Source organism: Topomyia yanbarensis, chromosome 3 (genome assembly GCF_030247195.1).
Source record: "Topomyia yanbarensis strain Yona2022 chromosome 3, ASM3024719v1, whole genome shotgun sequence".
NCBI classification, from domain to species: domain Eukaryota; kingdom Metazoa; phylum Arthropoda; class Insecta; order Diptera; family Culicidae; genus Topomyia; species Topomyia yanbarensis.
This window is the reverse complement of record NC_080672.1, coordinates 8,776,055-8,794,432: the sequence shown is the minus strand read 5'-3', so window position 1 is coordinate 8,794,432 and position 18,378 is coordinate 8,776,055. Positions and strand designations below refer to the sequence as shown.

General features: G+C 40.2%; 1 protein-coding gene across 1 annotated transcript; it reads right to left on the bottom strand.

Annotated features, from left to right (window-relative positions):
- Positions 1-15,250: 15,250 nt before the first annotated feature.
- Positions 15,251-17,643, bottom strand: LOC131690690 (peroxiredoxin 1). The gene is made up of 2 exons (XM_058976619.1): positions 17,432-17,643; positions 15,251-16,166 (listed from the first exon to the last, which is right to left on the bottom strand). The coding sequence occupies exon 2, from the start codon at positions 16,147-16,149 to the stop codon at positions 15,559-15,561; it is 591 nt and encodes a 196-aa protein (XP_058832602.1). The 5' UTR covers positions 16,150-16,166; positions 17,432-17,643; the 3' UTR covers positions 15,251-15,558.
- Positions 17,644-18,378: the final 735 nt, after the last annotated feature.

Here is an 18,378-nt window from a genome sequence, read left to right as displayed (position 1 = left end):
GTGATTCATATTTACAAGCCTTGCAGTTTTTGAGATGGTGTAGTTTCAAGATGTATAGACGTCATCTTGCGCATTTTGGCACCAAAATTTTACATGCATGTTTTTGAAAATGGTCGGTTCCGACAGCATGAAGTGCAAAGTTACTTTACGCTCGTCCGGACATGCCGCAGACTCAAGTGATGTGCATTTCAAATGCAAAAATATCCTGACCCCTGCGGTAAAAGACAAAAGGTTAAAGTTGCCGGAAAACTCTAAGCTTGCTTATATAACCCTAGTCCATGCTTTTCTTCCTTCAACTCCTTGCTTTCCCTTGAGTACTATGGCTCTTAAGGGGTTACATCACTGTAGAATTTCAAAAAAAAAATCGATTTTCTATTTATTAGTATAAAATGTGCTCTAGGATGTTAAAATAATATCCCAAAATATGGAAAACAAAAACAATATTCCGAAAAAAAATCGGACGAAAAAAATCCTACGTACACGAGGAATCAAAAAAACTTTACAATATATACGCGAACGGAGGTCTTAGTGGAATGTACGTAATGTTTCAAAGATTTTCTTCCATTTAATTCCACTATTTTTTTATAGTTAGATGTACTTGCACTTCACTATTTAATAGATACCGGTATTTCGATTACTACTTGTAATCTTCTTCAGTGTCTGATAGTCTATAGGAAATTACGGGATTGTAAAGTCGACCACAGCCTACCCGCTTCCCTAGATAAAACGACTTTACAATCCCGTAATTTCCTATAGACTGATACAAACACTGAAGAAGATTACAAGTAGTAATCGAAATACCGGTATCTGTTAAATAGTGAAGTGCAAGTGCATCTAACTATAAAAACATAGTGGAATTAAATGGAAGAAAATCTTTGAAACATTAAAAAAAACTTTAGTTTTTGGCAGAGTCCACGCGGTTCCACCGTCAACCTGGCCCTCAAAACGTCACGAAATAAGCAGCTGATCAGAAACGTCTCTAATTCGATTCCATGAGACGTTTCTAATCAGATGCCTATTTTGTCGTCGGTTTTTTACCCAACATCTAACGAATAGGACCAACGAAAGATTGCGTCGACAGGAAACTGTTCGCAGGAACTGAGCAAAACAAATTTGTTGTCGAAACCTACCAGTGAATTGTCCAACAAAAGTTTTGTATAATGTTTAATTTACCGTCGAACAAGAGCAAAAAAATATATAACATCTTACAAATGGGATAGCAATTGGAATGTTCCACATGCAATTAGTGAAATCCAGAACTTATTTTCCTCGCAAAATATCATAGGAAATAATGCTTTCAACATCTGCGCGTTCATGATTACAAACAACTCCTAATTTGAGTTCTATTCTACATTTTCAGTAGACATTTTCAGCATGTAAATGTAAAGAACGAACAGTTTCTTTCGAGCAAAAGTAGATGGTTCATTATGGTTACTAGTATGTCCCAAGGGGAGCAACATTTTGTTAGGCTACCCAAGAAAACAAGCGTTCGACCTACAGCTATGAACATATGGCGTAATGTGCTTGAAAATTATAAAGCGCTCTCGTTTAGCACACAGCTCCAACGCCTAGCAATGCACGCTGGTTCAATATTCGATTTGAACCGGTGCAAAAGGGAATAGAAAAAGTAGTCGTCCATGACACTCACCCTGCTATTCCAGCTATCGCTCATCAAGCTGCCTTCATCCAGAGCAGCGATACTCAATCTAGGGTCCGCGGACCCCTAGGGAGCCGTGAATTAGTTACCAGCGGTCCGCGAAGTAGATTGTTTATCTCGGAAGGAGCTTTTTTGTAACAGACTGAAAACAATATATTTGAACAATGGATTTTTTTTACAATGGAGAATGCAATTTACGCACTTACCCAGTACACGTGCATTAGTAGATGCCAAGCTACCACACGGAGTGTACTGGAGTGTCGGGCTCCACCATGACAAGGTAATACCGACTAAACTCCATTGGGCCCCGCCATTATTCTCCCCAGGAACTACCTCTCGGTATTACTTCTGGGGGGATGGCTGTACTTGATGTACTCACTCACTCTCGCTCACGCGTTCATACATTCTGTATGAGGCTTACTTGGGTGCTCGCTCTGTCACACCCTGATTCACTCTCTAACACTCCATGGGAGGCTGACTTGGATGCTCACCCTTCACTCATCTGCCACGCCACGAGGTATCAATAGCGAAATCCCAACATACTACACTACGACCCTCCCATCTTGGCCTGAGGCAGTCTATATATACACCTATTCACTCACTCTTCTGCCTTGCTTCGGGGTGGCTGGGTTTACTCCTTACGCGGTTGCCAGTCGCTGCGCCAAACCTGCCTCAGCATGAACAGACCATTCACTCTCTTTTTCGCGCGGTCCTTTCCGCTCCAACTAACCAATCACTAGTTAGTCGTGCCCGTCGTCTGTTGCTCGGTGCGCCAGATTCTCTGTAGCCTGCAGGCAATCTGGGTGGTTGCAGTCGAGACTTCCACTTCTCCACCGCTTGACACATCCGCTGAGTAAGGGTATCAGGGGTTGTGTCCCAGCCACAGACGTCAAGCATTGCTCTCCTTTCGACGTCGAAGCGAGGACATACGAACAGTATGTGCTCGGTAGTTTCGTCAACACCTGGGCAGTCAGGGCAGACGGGGACCTTCGGATGCCCGAACCTGTGGAGGTACTGTCGGAAGCAGCCATGGCCTGACAGGAATTGTGTCAGATGGAAGTGAACTTTCCCATGCGATCTACCCACCCAGCTCGATATGTTAGGTATCAGCCGGTGGGGTCACCTGCCTTTCGAGGAGTTATCCCACTCACGCTGCCATCTGGCGACCAAAGCTACCCTGGTGCGCTCGCGGGTTCCTCTAGTGCCACGCAGCTCAAAGCACTCCTCATCTTCCCGAATGACCAGTCCGACTGGCATCATGTTCGCTATTACGCAGGATGCATCGTGTGATACCGTGCCGTAAGCAGATATCACTCTGACGCACATCACGCGGTAGGTGCTCTCAAGTTCATGTAGGTAACTGGTTACCCTCAGTGCTCTTGACCATGACGGGCCGCCGTACCTGAGGATAGATAAGGCAACGCCTGCCAGTAGCCTACGTCTTTGAGCTGTTGGACATCATCCTCGATAATGCCGCAACAGCAGTCGAACCTCTCTTGCACGCAGGGCCGTCGAGAGCCGCGCCGGGCCCCGGGGTTTGAAGTACTGACGGGCCCTACCATATATGACTTCTTATTTCAATATCGATTAGAGAAACTATACGGATGCAACCGTTTCAATTAAACTATTTGTTATGAAAATTGTTTATTTGACACGATTTAACGCGTTAGCCTAACAGAGTCGTCAGTATTTTAAACATGTAATAGATGGAAAAAATAAAAATTAATAAAGGAATATTTGTGTCTGGCCATTAGAATGACTTGCGTCCGATTTACCATTCCAATTGGAAACCTTTTTTGTGGCATTGCCATACAGTCCTTATCGGCATTGTTCAGGCTCCCTTGACGCACAATAATGCTGCCCAGAATCAGAGCCTAGAAAAATTGACATCCCTTCGTGAGCTTGAAAGAGAAACAAAATTCAATTCATGCCCGCCGCGATGAATCGAATGTTTGGTTTGTTTCCCTCGTCCTTTGCTTTTCGGTACAACGCATTCATGTTCGCATATGTTCGGTTTCAGGAGCAAACTGAATCTTGTTTCTATGCTAGCTCGTCGCTGTTGTGCTATCTTATGACAAGCGCCATTTAGCACATTTCGAGAAAAACGATTTTTAAATTTTGAGATTGAATATCTTGAAACTTAGAAATTGCAATTCAAAGAAGGCAATTGATGCTTCTATCTATTCTGTATTAATCTCTCAAATATTACGAAGATCGGTTGACTGTGTTGCGAGTTTTCACTATAAATGTGAACAAAAGTCACACTTACACGTGCCATAGGCGTGTATTGATGACAAAATTTGTAGGGTGTCATAATCGTGCATGGAAAATTTTCCATAGAAAAAAATCAGCAATTATTAATTTTTATTCATATCTTTGGCTTCATTTGGTCTATGGACAATCGATGAGATGCATTTTGAAGAAAATGAGTGAGGGAATCTAGAAAAAATAGTTATTTTTGGTTACAGTGTTGCCAAATATGCTACATTTCCAGTTTAAAACTTAACTTGCATTTTTCTAACAATTCGTGCATTTTTGTTTTGAAAATGAGTATGCCATTGTGTTTCTCAGATAGTTTTACATATAAAAACATCTTTTACATCAAGATAATTTGAGCCAATCCCTAGATACAGTCAATTGAAGTAAAAAATGAAAAATTTCTCAGCACGTTTCTCGCTATATCTCAGTAACCAAGCAGGTTGTCAAAATTCTGTAAACGCCACTTTGCACAGTGGCTCAAAACAGCGTTTTGAGGTACTTAATTCACTGGAGTCAAAACTGTCCATATTAGTGATTTCACATATCCTACTATGTTTGTGTGTGTAAAAAGCGCCATCTTTTGGTGATATTATCTTTTTAAAAAAATGATCATAGTAGGCTATAGAAAATTTAACTTTTGAACCGAAAGAGATAGCGCTTGGCTGTCTTCGACAAAGTTGTAGAGGAGAGTATTTTTATAAATTTTGCAGAAGACATGTTATCTCTGTCACTGATAGTATTCGAGTTATGAGAAGTTCTCTATGGTGAACTCCTTCATTTCCTATTTTTACTCATAACTTTTTTATTTCTAATTTTTCGCATTAACAATGTTCTAAGGTATTTTTTATCATCATAAAACACACAACTTTTCCGAAGAGACCAGATAGCTGTGAATGCTGTGTAAAGACTTAAAACTGATTTTGATTTAATTTTGGCCTGTTTTTGAACCCGTGTGACTTCACTATCGGCAAAAATTGTAATTTTACTATCAATTATTCTAATAGGACTAGGTTTCACCTACAAAACAAAGGTAAAATAGTTTGTCCATAAGCACCCGTTCAAAAGTTATACACTTTATGTCTGGCCTTCCTTTATGTCTGGCCTTCCTGAAGTCGCGTGAATGGCTCACTGAACGAGTAGGCGCTGGTGTTCAAAGACGCTTTCGCTTGATTTCCTGAGTGACGCGCACTCTGTGTACTAGTACGTCTACCGGAAGGTTAACACTGATATTGAATGATTTTCCAATGGGTGCATTAACCGGCTGGATATTTTCAAATATTTCAGACTGTGGTGAAGGCAGCAATTTTATGAATAATCTTTTTTGCCCTGAAGCTAACTTTCATACGATAATCTGGACTGAGATGAAATTGTATGTCACCCATTGGAAATCGGTTTTGGAATCAGTTGTTACATTTGCGCTGACATTCAGAGAGAAAACATTCCGAATGCGATGACTGGGATCCAACAGCGAAATCTGCTGTTAAAAGACTGAGACAGAGAGTTGTGAGAGAAAGAATTTCAACTTTTGGTGGAAACTAATGGGTAGAATAAGTATCTAGTTAAATTCCCATATTTTCTGCATCAAATGTGTACACTGCAACCTCCATTTACGAACCAAGCCAAGGGTTCGTAAATTGAATTAGTTCGTTTTTTGGGATTTAGATCGTAAAAAAAGTTCGCTTCACATTCTTATTAAAATTCGTTCGTTGAGCAATATTATCGATAACCCTAACAATATGGGTATTTCCGGAACGGGCTTGACAAGTACATGATGAAAATGGATATTTGGTACCTTTTTGAAATCCAGGATGGAGACTTCCGATTGAACAATAATCTCGATAACCCTAACAATTTGGGAATTTTTGAAAAGGGCTTGACGAGTAGATGATAGAAACGGTAGCTTGGAGCTATTTCGAACAATATCTGTATAAACTATGAGGGTATTTTTAAGCGGGTTTGATGAGTAGATGAGCGATGCCCTTTTGAAGGCCAATATAGCGTCTTCTGGTTGAGAAAAGTTTTCTATAATCATATCATTCGCATCACAAATCACTATACCTATATCGATTATATGATTATCTTATTTCGAAAACGTCAATATTTTAGGTTATAATGATGTCTTAACTGGAATTCGCCATCTTGATTTTCAAAATACATTGATTTTCGTCATCTACTCATCAATCCTATTCCGAGAATATCCAACTTTTATTAGTGACAGTTAGCTAGGAATATGATAAATTGTGTACCACTTCATACTGCACACTTTGACAAACACTTGCGATAAATGAAACCAGAATGGTTCAATTGCACTGTTAAATGAATCTGATTGGGTTACGTTCACCTACTTCAGAAAACCAATGGAACGTATTTGATTGTAATATATTTGCAGTGTCAACAGAAACAATAAACTTCAACAATTAAATTAAAATAAATTTAATTCGGTTAAAAATGCGGGCCCCCAAAACAGACCCGGGCCCCAGGGTAGTTGCCCCCCTGACCCCCCTTCTCGTCGGGCCTGAACTTGCACGTATAGTCGACATGGCTGCCGAAGGTCAGCTTGTCGTCTATGATGACTCCGAGAGACTTCAGACTCCGCTGTGAACAATGGATGTTAAGCCGTGGGGGTCCGCAACAATGCTTTATGATTACGAAGGGGTCCACAGGGCGAAAAAAGTTGAGAACCGCTGACGTAGAGCATGCGGTGAGAGTACGGGATGCGTGCAAGTTTCTGGTTGAACCGGTCATGGGAAAGCAGAACATCTCTGAATTCTACTCGCTGGAGACGCTAAGTTGGTTTATCGTTCAGATCAAATTGTCGAGCTTCAAGGTTTAGAGATTATTACTTTCATTTAAAATAGTTATCGTGCTTCTGTTGTTAATGTTAACTCAAAATGGGTTTCGGGTCGTCTGATTTTGGCAACCTGTTCAATGAACAAGTTGAACGTACCGACTCGTCGCCTCTGGTTTTTGACTCTAGGTCAAAAATTACGAGAGGTAGATTTCCGGTCGGGGACCCCTTCCAAAAAATGCGCATGGGGAAAAATGCTGCACAGCCGCCATCATGTGATGAAATTGCTCAAAAAAATTATTTTGTGTGATTCAATACTTATGTTATTAATCGCATTTAACAAGATCTCGATTCACTTCTTTATAACGTCAAGAAATATTCTCGAAATATGCCTACTTTTTCGTGCTCTACAGATGTGTAACCCCTTAATATTGAAAAATATTCTTCACCTTCCAGTCCATTGCTAATTCAGTTGCTCTCATGGAGACGTCCCAGTTTATAAATCTTGGTATAAATTAGATACCTAAAAATATGACTGGCCACTAATATCGAAGAGTATATTAGTCATTTCACACCCAACGCTCTCAAAAAAGTTTTACATGAAAATGATAAAAATATAGGATTTTAATATTGATAATATCAGAATGGACTAAAAAAAAGTTAAAGCTTACATTCTTAGCTATGTAAACCAATTTACATAAATTTGTCTCATTCTTGCAGAGGTGCCACTGTGAGGCGATTAAGCCAATTTACGAGTTTATTAACGCGGTCTTAAGTGCGATTATACAAACGCGCACTACCACGATATCATGAATCGGTCACGTCCGAAAGCTCCTACCCTCGGTCCTAGTACCCTTGGTGCGTGCATTCAGTTGAAATAAATGAACACTAGACATCAAGTCTCAGGACTTCAATGCCGGATACTCTAGTGATATTAAGGAATTCACTCTCTTCCATCTTCTGAGCCGCACACTTGAAATTAAACATTAAAATCACGGCACCCGCAAACATTCTAAAGCTCACGCGTATATGGCAATGGTCAGATGCAGGCCCGATGAGAGAGAGAGGCAGCCAGGGCAATTGCCCTGGGGCCCGGGTTATATTTGGGGGCCCGCGTTTTTACCCTGATAGCAAATAGTAATTTCTTTGTAATCATTTGCCATATTAAATTGTTAGATGATGAAAGCGTAAAAAATGAAAACTTTATTTGATAGTTGACATTTGTTAAACCAAATGTTCTTAAGGGAAATGTCTACTTAGTGTATAAGTTTAAAATATGAGTTTTATTGCTTGAATCGATCAAACAGAAATCTTGAGCGTTTTTTCAAAACGTCATATCTGCAATGAGTTACTCTCTGTTTATACTTTCTCTTTCGATTTTTACGGCGTCACTATAACACTTTTCACTTATTTTACAGTACAGATCGAAAGACGGTGGTTTTAGCTAGCATATTATGCAAAGAGCTGAGGGATAAATGTTAAAGTGACCGAATTATTAACAGAAGAGAAAGTAAACAAAGAGAGTAACTCATTGCAGATATGACGTTTTGAAAAAACGCTCAAGAAATGCGAGCCAACGGACAAACGCATCCGTCCTCTTCTACGTTCGCTTCTTTGCTGGTGGTGCCGGTTGTTGGCTTGGAGTCACTGGGCGTGATTGTTGTTGAGTGAATATTTATTCCTGTCAGACCCGAAGGTATTTGTTTTGTAACCGTTTGTGGTTTAGCATAAGATAACGGTGTGCTGTTTACGGTTATAGTAAGTGGGCTTTTCTTAGCTGCATTTGCACAAAGTTTTCCGTGGTGCAGTGTCTTTTTGTAGAATTCAAGCATAGGAATCTTTCATGGTTGCATAACCAGTATTGTCTGATGAAACGTCCCATTTTCGGTTGATCCGCATAAAATGGTTACGTATGAAAAAGTTGGTTCATACGGAAGCATTCTCACCACAAGAACAACGTTAGGGACATCCGGGAAAATGCAAAGTTACAGCTCTTATGGAATCCACTTCTCCGTATCTTGACATAAATTTGTTAATCACGACGTCAGGTGCGTGTGTAGATAATTCGTGTAAGCACATCTCTCTAGAGCCCTTGCCTATATATACGGAGATGATGTTACGTGGGCGAGATGAGAAGGTAGACCGATCTTAATTAACGGTGATTAAAATGGATAATTTTTGTATTTTTATAGTAAGGAGTTTCTCTTCTTCCAAAGTGCATTGTGTTGAGATAGAACGGTGATTTTGGTCCTCGCCAAAAGTGCGTGTGATGTCTATAAGAACCTAATTATTATGTGCGAAATAAAGAAATCAAATCAGTTCGGTTCATCCAATAGGAGCAGTACTCGGTAGCCCACTGTACTCGCAGTTGTTTAATTTGAGTTTTATTATTGCGTTCTGTGTCTATATTGTTGTCAGGTCCTACATATTCTTACAGCATATCAAAACCGGCTCCTGCGTTAGACATATCACATTGTTTATTAATTAAAACTGCATAAAATCTACAATTAGAAATGGTTTTCTTGGATTCAATATGAGATAAACTTATGTAAATTGAAAATCTTTTTGATTTAATAATTTTAAACGGGAATTTCGAACTGATTCTTCTAGCTTCTCATTTTGCTTACAACAAAAGCTAGAAGCTGCTCCATTGCTACCAGCAAATAAATCAATCCGTGTTTCGCTTTCTCTGCACCGTAGAAGCAACATGTCGTGTTCCAATCAGAGGTGCAAATTTTCACCAGGTTGTTTTGAGCTTGAAGGAAAAACAAATCTCAAATCATGCCCTACTATGTTCAATTCGCCGTTTTTCGTTTGCATCATTCATTCAAACAGCCGAGCTGCTCAATCATTTTCCATTCATTTTCGATTTCATTGACCCTATGAATATCTCTGTACTGGAATATTGACGAGGGTTTTCAAGCAAAACTACTCTGAACATACTTCTTACTGTTCATGTAAGCTTTAAAACGCAAAATATGCCAACATTTAACCTAAACTGGCCTCTACAGAGCAGATGACAACTTTGGTTGGTGAATGAAAAAGCATCAATTTGAAATGAAGACGTACGGTTTGGTTATGAAAATCCCGCCAATTTGAAAGTGAATGATAAAGGGAGGCTTTGAATTTGAATCATGGTTGGGTTTGATTGAGCTGAAAGTTGGCATTTGAGAATGAAAATTTGCACCACTGGTTCCAATCCAACCTACTATGTCGAAAAATATGAGTGACGATTACAAGCATAAAGTGGCCTATTGTGGTCAAACTGTATTCCTGTTTACTTTTGGAGACGGTCTTTAAGATCTATTGTTAAAAGTACAAAGGGAGCTAAAGATGGCCAATGTTTACATCCTACAATTTCACCATGCTAGACATAGCGTGCTGATTATGTTCCAGACTAACAATCAAGCAGAAGTGTTTGTTTCGCGAAGCGAAATATTTCCGCTCGCTGTTAAAATAAAAATTTTAAATCCCTCCGGGAGTTGGAACTATTATTCCTGCTATTAAAGCACCTGCAGATGCAGTTCAGCATCCTTCCGGGGGTGCAGAATACTCTGTTTTAATTGCCTTGTGTCGTTACCCAAGTAACCATAAGTACTAATTCAAATCTCTAGATAAGCGGCTAGTTAGCAATGGAATCGCTAACTTATGTACAAGTATTTTTATTGCTTCAATGCACCTAAAATGTAAAGAATTAAATCTAGCACTGTATCGATATACACAACATAGACATCGTGCTAAAAAGCTTTTGGAGATAAATGCTATGAAGCTTTTATAGAAAACTCTAATTGCAAATTTTGGTATGTTATCGGCTAAAACAGTTATAAACATAGTCGAAAACAACGTGTTGTCTCTTTATCCGACAGTTTCGGTGACTTTATTTCACCTTTATCAAGGAATAGAAACGGTTCATTTTTTTGCTTCCTTGGTAAAGGTCACCGAAACTGTCGGATAAAGAGACAACATGTCGTTTTCGATTATTTTTATGACTGATTTAGCCGATAACATCCCAAAATTAAAGTTCTACAGTCACCAAATAGCTTAAAATCTAAGTGCAAATATAGAATCTTCTTATACTGCTTTGAGACACCGAACAATAACAAATATACGTATATGCCTAACCTAAACTCGTATGCGTTCATGTAATAAAGGATGATGCAATAAACTTAAAATCAAAATGCAAATTCCGCACGATTTTTTGAAAAAATACCTTTGCAAATATAGTCCACAATAGACGTTTGCGTAATTTCAACCAAACATCTAGGTAGAGTTAGCATTAAACCAAGTATACATGCAAATCCTTTTACAGATCAGTGATCAAACGCGTATACCAAATTAAGACGAGGTTTTCTATAGGCACTATATCGTCAATTTAAACAGTCGGCATGTCGAACGAGAGAAGCGAGGAAGGGTGGGTACTAGACTGCCCAGAAAAATAATGAATTTTTGAAAACTCAATCGGCCCACCCCCCTGAGTCGATTCCTAGTCCCACCAGGAGTACTTGCACAAAAATTGAAGCAAATCTGACAAATCTAGCTACCGGACCAACGTGCCTAAAGTTTGTATGGGATTTTTCGACAATGGAGAAAATCCAATAGCTGGCATTTTCGCCGCTAGGTGGCACTGTATGGATCGTATTATAACTGTAAGTGAAAATAAGAAAGATAATTTAATTGTCTACAACTTTGTCGAAAACTACTAGTCAATCCGGCTTTGTTAAAAGAAGTTATTAAACTTTTAGCGAAGTTATGTCTGAGTCACTTTTGCATGGGGCCTAGCAGCGCTTGGATGTGTATCAGTACGCGATTCCCACAAACTATACATTTTTGTAAAATAATGGTTAGATTTAGCTCAATAGTATGTTCAGAAGAATTATAGTACATAATACGTGTTATGTTTTGGTTAGAAAATTTTAGTTCCATCTGTGGCCGCATAGAGGGCGCCAGCACTGTTGAGCTAAGTCTAACCATTATTTCACAAAAACGTTTTGTTCATGCCAATCGAGTACTGATACACAACCATGCACTGCTAGGCCCCATGCAAAACTGACTCAGACATCACTTCGCTAAAAATTTAATAACTTCTTTTAACAAAGTCGGATTGACTAGCAGTTTTTGACAAAATTGTAGACAATTAAATTATCTTTCTTATTTTCACTTACAGTGATAATACGATGCATACAGTGCCACCCTAGGGGCAGATCACTTGTGATGCATTTTTAAAAATCAGTGAAATTAAATGCATTTATTTCCATCAAAATAGAAATTCATAATGTATTTTGCGTTGCGTGCAATGTTGTTTGCGTTGCGTGTAAGACGCCAAAACCCTACAGAAAAACTAGCCCTACATTTAACAAAACGTCGAACAAAGTGGATCAGCGTAGGACGTTTGTTAAACAAACTTTTCTGCGAGGCAGTGCAGAGCTGATGCAAAAATGGAAATTAAATGCATTTTTTTCAATTTGATGCAAATTTGTTATACATTCTTAGAGTGATCTGCCCCTAGGTGCCACCTAGCGGCGACAATACCAGCTAGTGGATTTTCTCCATGTAAATTGTCGAAAAATCCCATACAAGCTTCAGGCACGTTGGTCCGGTAGCTAAACTTGTGTGGGCCGATAGGGGTCATTTTTTTCTTGTCACTCTAGTGGGGGGGTATGCGTTGCGTTGCGTTGCGTTGCGTTGCGTTGTGACGATGATTTTGGCGGATTGCACACTGACTTCATCATGTTTGACTGCTGATTATCTAATAAGAGTTGCTTAGGAAGTGGTAAGTAGGAATTCATACCAATCCGACCCATATTAAAACCTCAACAGCATGATAGCCATCATTGCCGGCCGCCCCCATCTCCATCGTTCACGGGGAAGGATAAAGGATAAGGTAGACGGGAAGTGTTGATGCTCCACCTACTTAACGGAAGGACGACGATTCATCAGACTCTTCCATAGGTGTCGCGGAGTTGGTGGTTTGGAAGGGTATCAGGTCTAGGATTCGCTCCAAGCAAACGATGCGACCTGTAAAGCATGTTTTATTAGGTAGTTGTTTAGTTAGTCTTCGAGTGCACGATCACTCGAAAAAGAGATGATCTTGTTTAGTTTTTGGTTATTTTTAAACTCTGGGCAGCCGGCTACCGAGAGTATACTATGTTCCCTAAACAAAAGCAATTTGAACTCCACACGGCCGACCGTGGGAGTATTGCCTAGAAAAGCTAATCTTATCCGCGTAATGGGCCGGATCACTATTTATTGCAACAGTATTTGGACAGAATTCGCTACTTCTTCTCTACGATATATTTATTGGCTTGAAAACTACCGAGTGATAACACATTATACAGGCAAAAATAGCGAGAGATGTTTGTCACTCTAGTGGGGGGGTATGTTATCGAAAGTATTTTTTTCTTTTGCTGTGTCGATAAAGAAGGGAAGAGTACTTTTAAAAAACACGGCTCTATGTTAACATTACTCACAGCCATTAAGGTGCTTCTGAACTAACTCTATTCTGGCACACTATTTCGCCTTTTCCAACACTAAGTGTGCTTTAATGATCTGTATAGAACTATGAAACCGTAAAGAATATGTTTTGTATGCGAATATAGAACATATCCAAAGCCATTAAATAATGGTTCGTGGTCTCTTGGGTATATTCCTTGCCCCTAACCTAACCACTTCCCCAATCCTTCCCATCAGGGAAATCATGAAAGACGATTCATTGCAAGGCGCAAATCTCCGATCAACATGGGGAACGTATTATTTGAGCTAGACGCTACTGATTCCTGAGTATCCGCAAATTGAAAAACTCGTAACTATGGCAGTTTTACCCGATTTGGATACCGTGGAATAAGAAGCTGTCTGGCACGCTATCTGTGGATGTGTCAATATGAGTCAACCGCAGACTAATAGAAACCACGGACTCACGAATTTTTCCATGGCTGAAGAGGTACTAACTCATACCGAACTAGACGGCTTAGGTTTAAAAGGGCCCAGCAGTAATACAAGCCTTGGGGCCCGACACAGCTCTCGACGGCTCTGCAGATGGCTATAAAAATCCGTTAACATACAAAAGCTCGTGCCCCGCGCGTTGGTACAAACCTGATCACATACGTGAATATGCGACCTTTCATGCACACATACGTCCGCGATCTTGCAAACATAAAAACACTCTGGTATTTAACTCAGGTCTCTAGCGTGAAGATAGAAAGACTTGTTTCCACGGGATCGTGAAGTCTTCACACGTTCAAATCTGAACCTTACATTTAATGTCACAATCAAACCCAATCGGCCATCAGCAGTGTTTTAGTGAACCGAGAACCAACTTCTACAGCTCCAGTTGGACCACCATAAAAAATCGAGCATTTTCGAAAAAAAAATTGCAATGAACTTCCGGGTTTAATATGCTAAAAAAAGATATTTCGGACTTATTTCGTCCATAAAGCCTCGAATCAGTCTTATCATGCCGAACGAAATTTAACATACAGTGTCGGATTCGGATGAAATGAAGTCGAAACGCATTGGTCTGAATAGAACGGCTTTTCTTGCAGAATATCGCGCTCGACTAGGTGTTAATCCGGCGCTTGCTTAATCCTGTCACTAAGTTAGTGTCAGATTCTGACGAGACTAAGCTGAAACGAAAATTCCATAACTAATAAATTTATTGTTTATTCTACTTTAGTTGAAAAATGTTATTTCTAGGCAGTAATTTCGTGCTATTTATGAACTTTTGGCATTGTTTTTCTGGAGAGTTATTTTCTGAATATTGCTTGCTAGGGAAAAATTCGAGGATAAAATCGGCATTTTAGTTTCTGGTGAAAATTGTACAACCCTAGTCTTTATAGAAAGCATTGTCATTGCCAAGTCTATCTGGAAAAGAGCAGATCAAACTAATAGAAATCAGTTGAAAAGAATTGATGAACCAACAATGGGAACGAGCTATATGATGCAACTCAATGTAAGAGCTCCAACACTTATGCAAGAAAACTGAATATTTAGCCACCCCAATGAACACCTCAACGTGAATCAGATCATGAATAAAAAGTGCATCGTCATTGCGGAACATTCCTTTGACGCTTATCAGTTTTATGATCCACGCAACCAGACGTGACCGTTCAGCTGTTGTACCGCGATAAGATAATTGTCATCATTTTGGGGCCAGTAACTCAAATGTCTAACTGCTTGCGTCAGCTGATTCAGGGAAGTTCACGATCTTACCACAATCATGTACGAAACACGTGCCTTTGGTTGCCAATCTCGAAACGTGCGGAATCGCAGCTACATTTCTTATCGGACTCTCTCATAGACTCATAATCATTTGTGGTGGTTCGTCGGTTGTGAATTTACTGTGACGTCTCAGACGATAACATCACTGACGCGACTGAAGGATTTTCCGTTCCGTTTCACCTACTGAACTTTGAGGGCACGAACTGCAGAAATAACAGAATAGAAGGAATAGACGAAAATGACTACCTGCCTGAGGTATTTGCAGAGACACCAATTAGAGTGGTAGATAATTGTTTATGACAAGGATGAATAAAAGTCGATTAACTTAGTAATTAGGGTGTGGTAAAACAATACTTCTTTTTATTGCTCACTTTCTTCTCTTCGGTAGGGTTGCTAGAGGACAAACAAAACAACAATGTGTCACAAATAAGATAATGCTAGCTCCTGGCTATTCGGGAATCTCTTTTAGAGAGCATCCTTTCTTCTACTGGATGGGTATAAATAATGCTTATTCACGCATACTATTATATACGGAGGAACATGGTACGAAGTTATTAGTGTCGGGTCTTGTTCATTTAGTGATTAGTATTATCTCTAGCTTCTTAAAGATACGATAATTATGTTGAATACCCCGGCCCCTCTAGTTAGCGGCGTTGAAGTATTCCTTAGATTTCTTTGGATCAGCAACCATCGTCTTGGAACCGGGCTTCCAGTTGGCCGGGCAGACCTCACCGTGCTCGTCAGTATACTGAAATGCCTGAACCAGACGAATGGTTTCGTCTACGCTGCGTCCCACGGGCAAATCGTTGACAGTTACCTGACGAAGGTTCTGCTTGCCATCGATAATGAACAGTCCACGGAATGGGATACCGCTTTCCTCCTGCAGTACTCCATAGTCGCGCGAGATTTTCATCGATTTGTCCGCCAGCAGCGGAATTCCAAGTTCACCCAGACCGCCCTGCTTGCGAGGGGTGTTAATCCAGGCCAGATGGGTGAAGTGACTGTCGGTAGAGACACCGATAACCTCGCAACCCAGCTTGTGAAATTCATCCACCCGATCGGAGAAGGCAATAATCTCGGTCGGGCACACGAAGGTGAAGTCCAGTGGATAGAAGAAGATGACCAGGTACTTGCCGGCGTAGTCTTCCAGCTTGATCTCCTTGAAAGCACCGTTGACAACGGCGGTACCGGCGAATTTGGGCGCTGGTTTCTGGAGCTCCGGAACTGGCATGTTGAGATTCGTTTAAACTGTTTGAAATGAAATGGATAAAACTTTGCGTTAAAACTTACAGATCTTTGTGTAGATTAGATAATATATTGATCAGTTTAAATTGTCGGACCAATGCCATCCATTTGAAAGGTCACAACCGGAAAACCGAACCCTACTTAGAAGGTAAATATTCGAATGAATTGCATAACTTAAGCTTGCCTCACGTGATTCATGTGAAAGGCAGCAACATCTAAAACGACCCCATCCCAACTCAGTCCAATCCTAAGAAACGTGAGTACAGGTAGAAAAAGACACAATTCGAAGACTAAAACCGGTTTCTATCCAAGTAACCGCTGATCATATTCTGCCCTCAGCGAAACGCGTGCGTACCGTGTTAGTTCAAAACTCGACCATCAGTGGATTTTTCTAGAAGTAATTGTGGCCTGTCCGAGTTCTGAATCATAACGGTAACAGCTGCTACCCACTGTGACTTACGAATTGCATGACTGGACTTTGATTACGAATACCGGTACAATGATAATGAAAACCAATTAATTGGTCGTTTTGCCTCCTTGTTCTTTCTTCTTCGCTTAGCTCCAGTACCTCGTGTATGTACCGCGCACCTCGTGGTTGGTGTTTAATATTCTCGCGATTAACCATTCTACTGTTCCGACCTGTTCACAAGCTGAGGAAAGGAGGTTGTGTTTTCCTTTTCACTTTTAGCCGGTTTTCATCTGTTTTCGCCGGTAGGTGAACCATATTAAGTAGCCTTGAACCGTGTGAATTATGCTAGTTGCATTTCTCATGTGATATATCGTGAATCATCATTCTACTAACGAAAAATAAGTAATTTTTCTAGAAAAATCGACGCGTTGCTTATAGCTAAGTAGCGTGCAGAGGAATCTAAGCTGACGTACGTATTATATCTGTAGCACAAACAAAATGGCAACGATCGCTAGCAAGCGATGCCACTCAGTGTAAAGTTGAAATAATTACCACTTCCCCCTATTTATGCACGTCAAATAACTACATAACGACGAGCATAAGAGGACAAAATAAATAAAAGTAGAAACGTCTCGACAAAGAGGAAACATCTTCGAAGAATAAAAATTGCCTTCTTCTGTTCTCAGCAACCATTGATTGGCATATTGAAGTGTATACTCCATAGCAACTATTGTCCGGCACTATCAAAGAAACAAAGCAAGCACCAAACTAAAAATCAATTGAAGTAGCCTCTGTACATGATATAACATAATTCGGTGACTATCGTTAGGAAAAATTGCCGTTAAAATTGACAAATTACCTGCTTCCTGTTGTCCTAAAATTGAAGAATGCACTGGGCGTGAATTGATTCGCAATGAACGTTTTGGGAGGATGCCGGCTTGTTACAGCACAGATTTTTAGCACGAATCACAAAACTTCAAATAGAACTGTAACGAAAAAAAGACACTTGCGAACCCTAGCAGATGACGAAAGGTACTGACTGGTTGGATTGGAGCACGAAAGCTGCCCGAACAGTCTCGCGCAAGCGATTGAAATCCAAAATAGGCTAGTGTGTTGGCGCGCGGCACGTGAAGCACGAGCGGATAGCGTGTTTGGACGAGCGCGGGAAAAGGGTTCGCATTCACGTACACAAAGCAATCGCGTTTGATGATTCGGGAACAGCTAGCACCAGTTATAGCATCGTACACGCTAACTGGAGGTTCTGATTGAATTGGGTTTAATTTCTTAAACATTGACGAGAATTTAACCATGAGCCGAACCGGATAGAATATAACAATAGTAGGCATTTGCTCCATAATCAGTCATAAGGGCACCGCACACGAGGCGTTAGTAATGTCATTACTGAGCAGTAATGTCACTTTTAATGAACGTGTAAGGCGAGTAATGATGGAATTCCCATACAATTCCAGTAATGACACTACTTAGTAATAACACTTTTATTGCACGTGTAAGGGCCCCTATAGAACAACACACTGTTTGACGCAGAGTTTTTTTCAGTAGATTTACAATAATATATGTAACAACTTAATTTATTATCCCTCAAAAATGATACAGAAAATCTATCTATCTATCTATCTAATTTCTAAACTACAAATCCGATCTTGATGGAATTTGGCATACGTTTTCCTTCCCCCAAGGAGATGTTCATGGCATGATTTTGGGAGGGTGCGGGGGTTAACCTGTGCCTTTAGGGGAGGGGGGGGGGGGGGTAGCGATATAAAGAATTGAATATATCTCCATATAGTG

Bases quoted from the DNA above. Each gene is read 5' to 3' on its own strand.
- LOC131690690 (XM_058976619.1), bottom strand. From the start codon at position 16,149: ATGCCAGTTCCGGAGCTCCAGAAACCAGCGCCCAAATTCGCCGGTACC.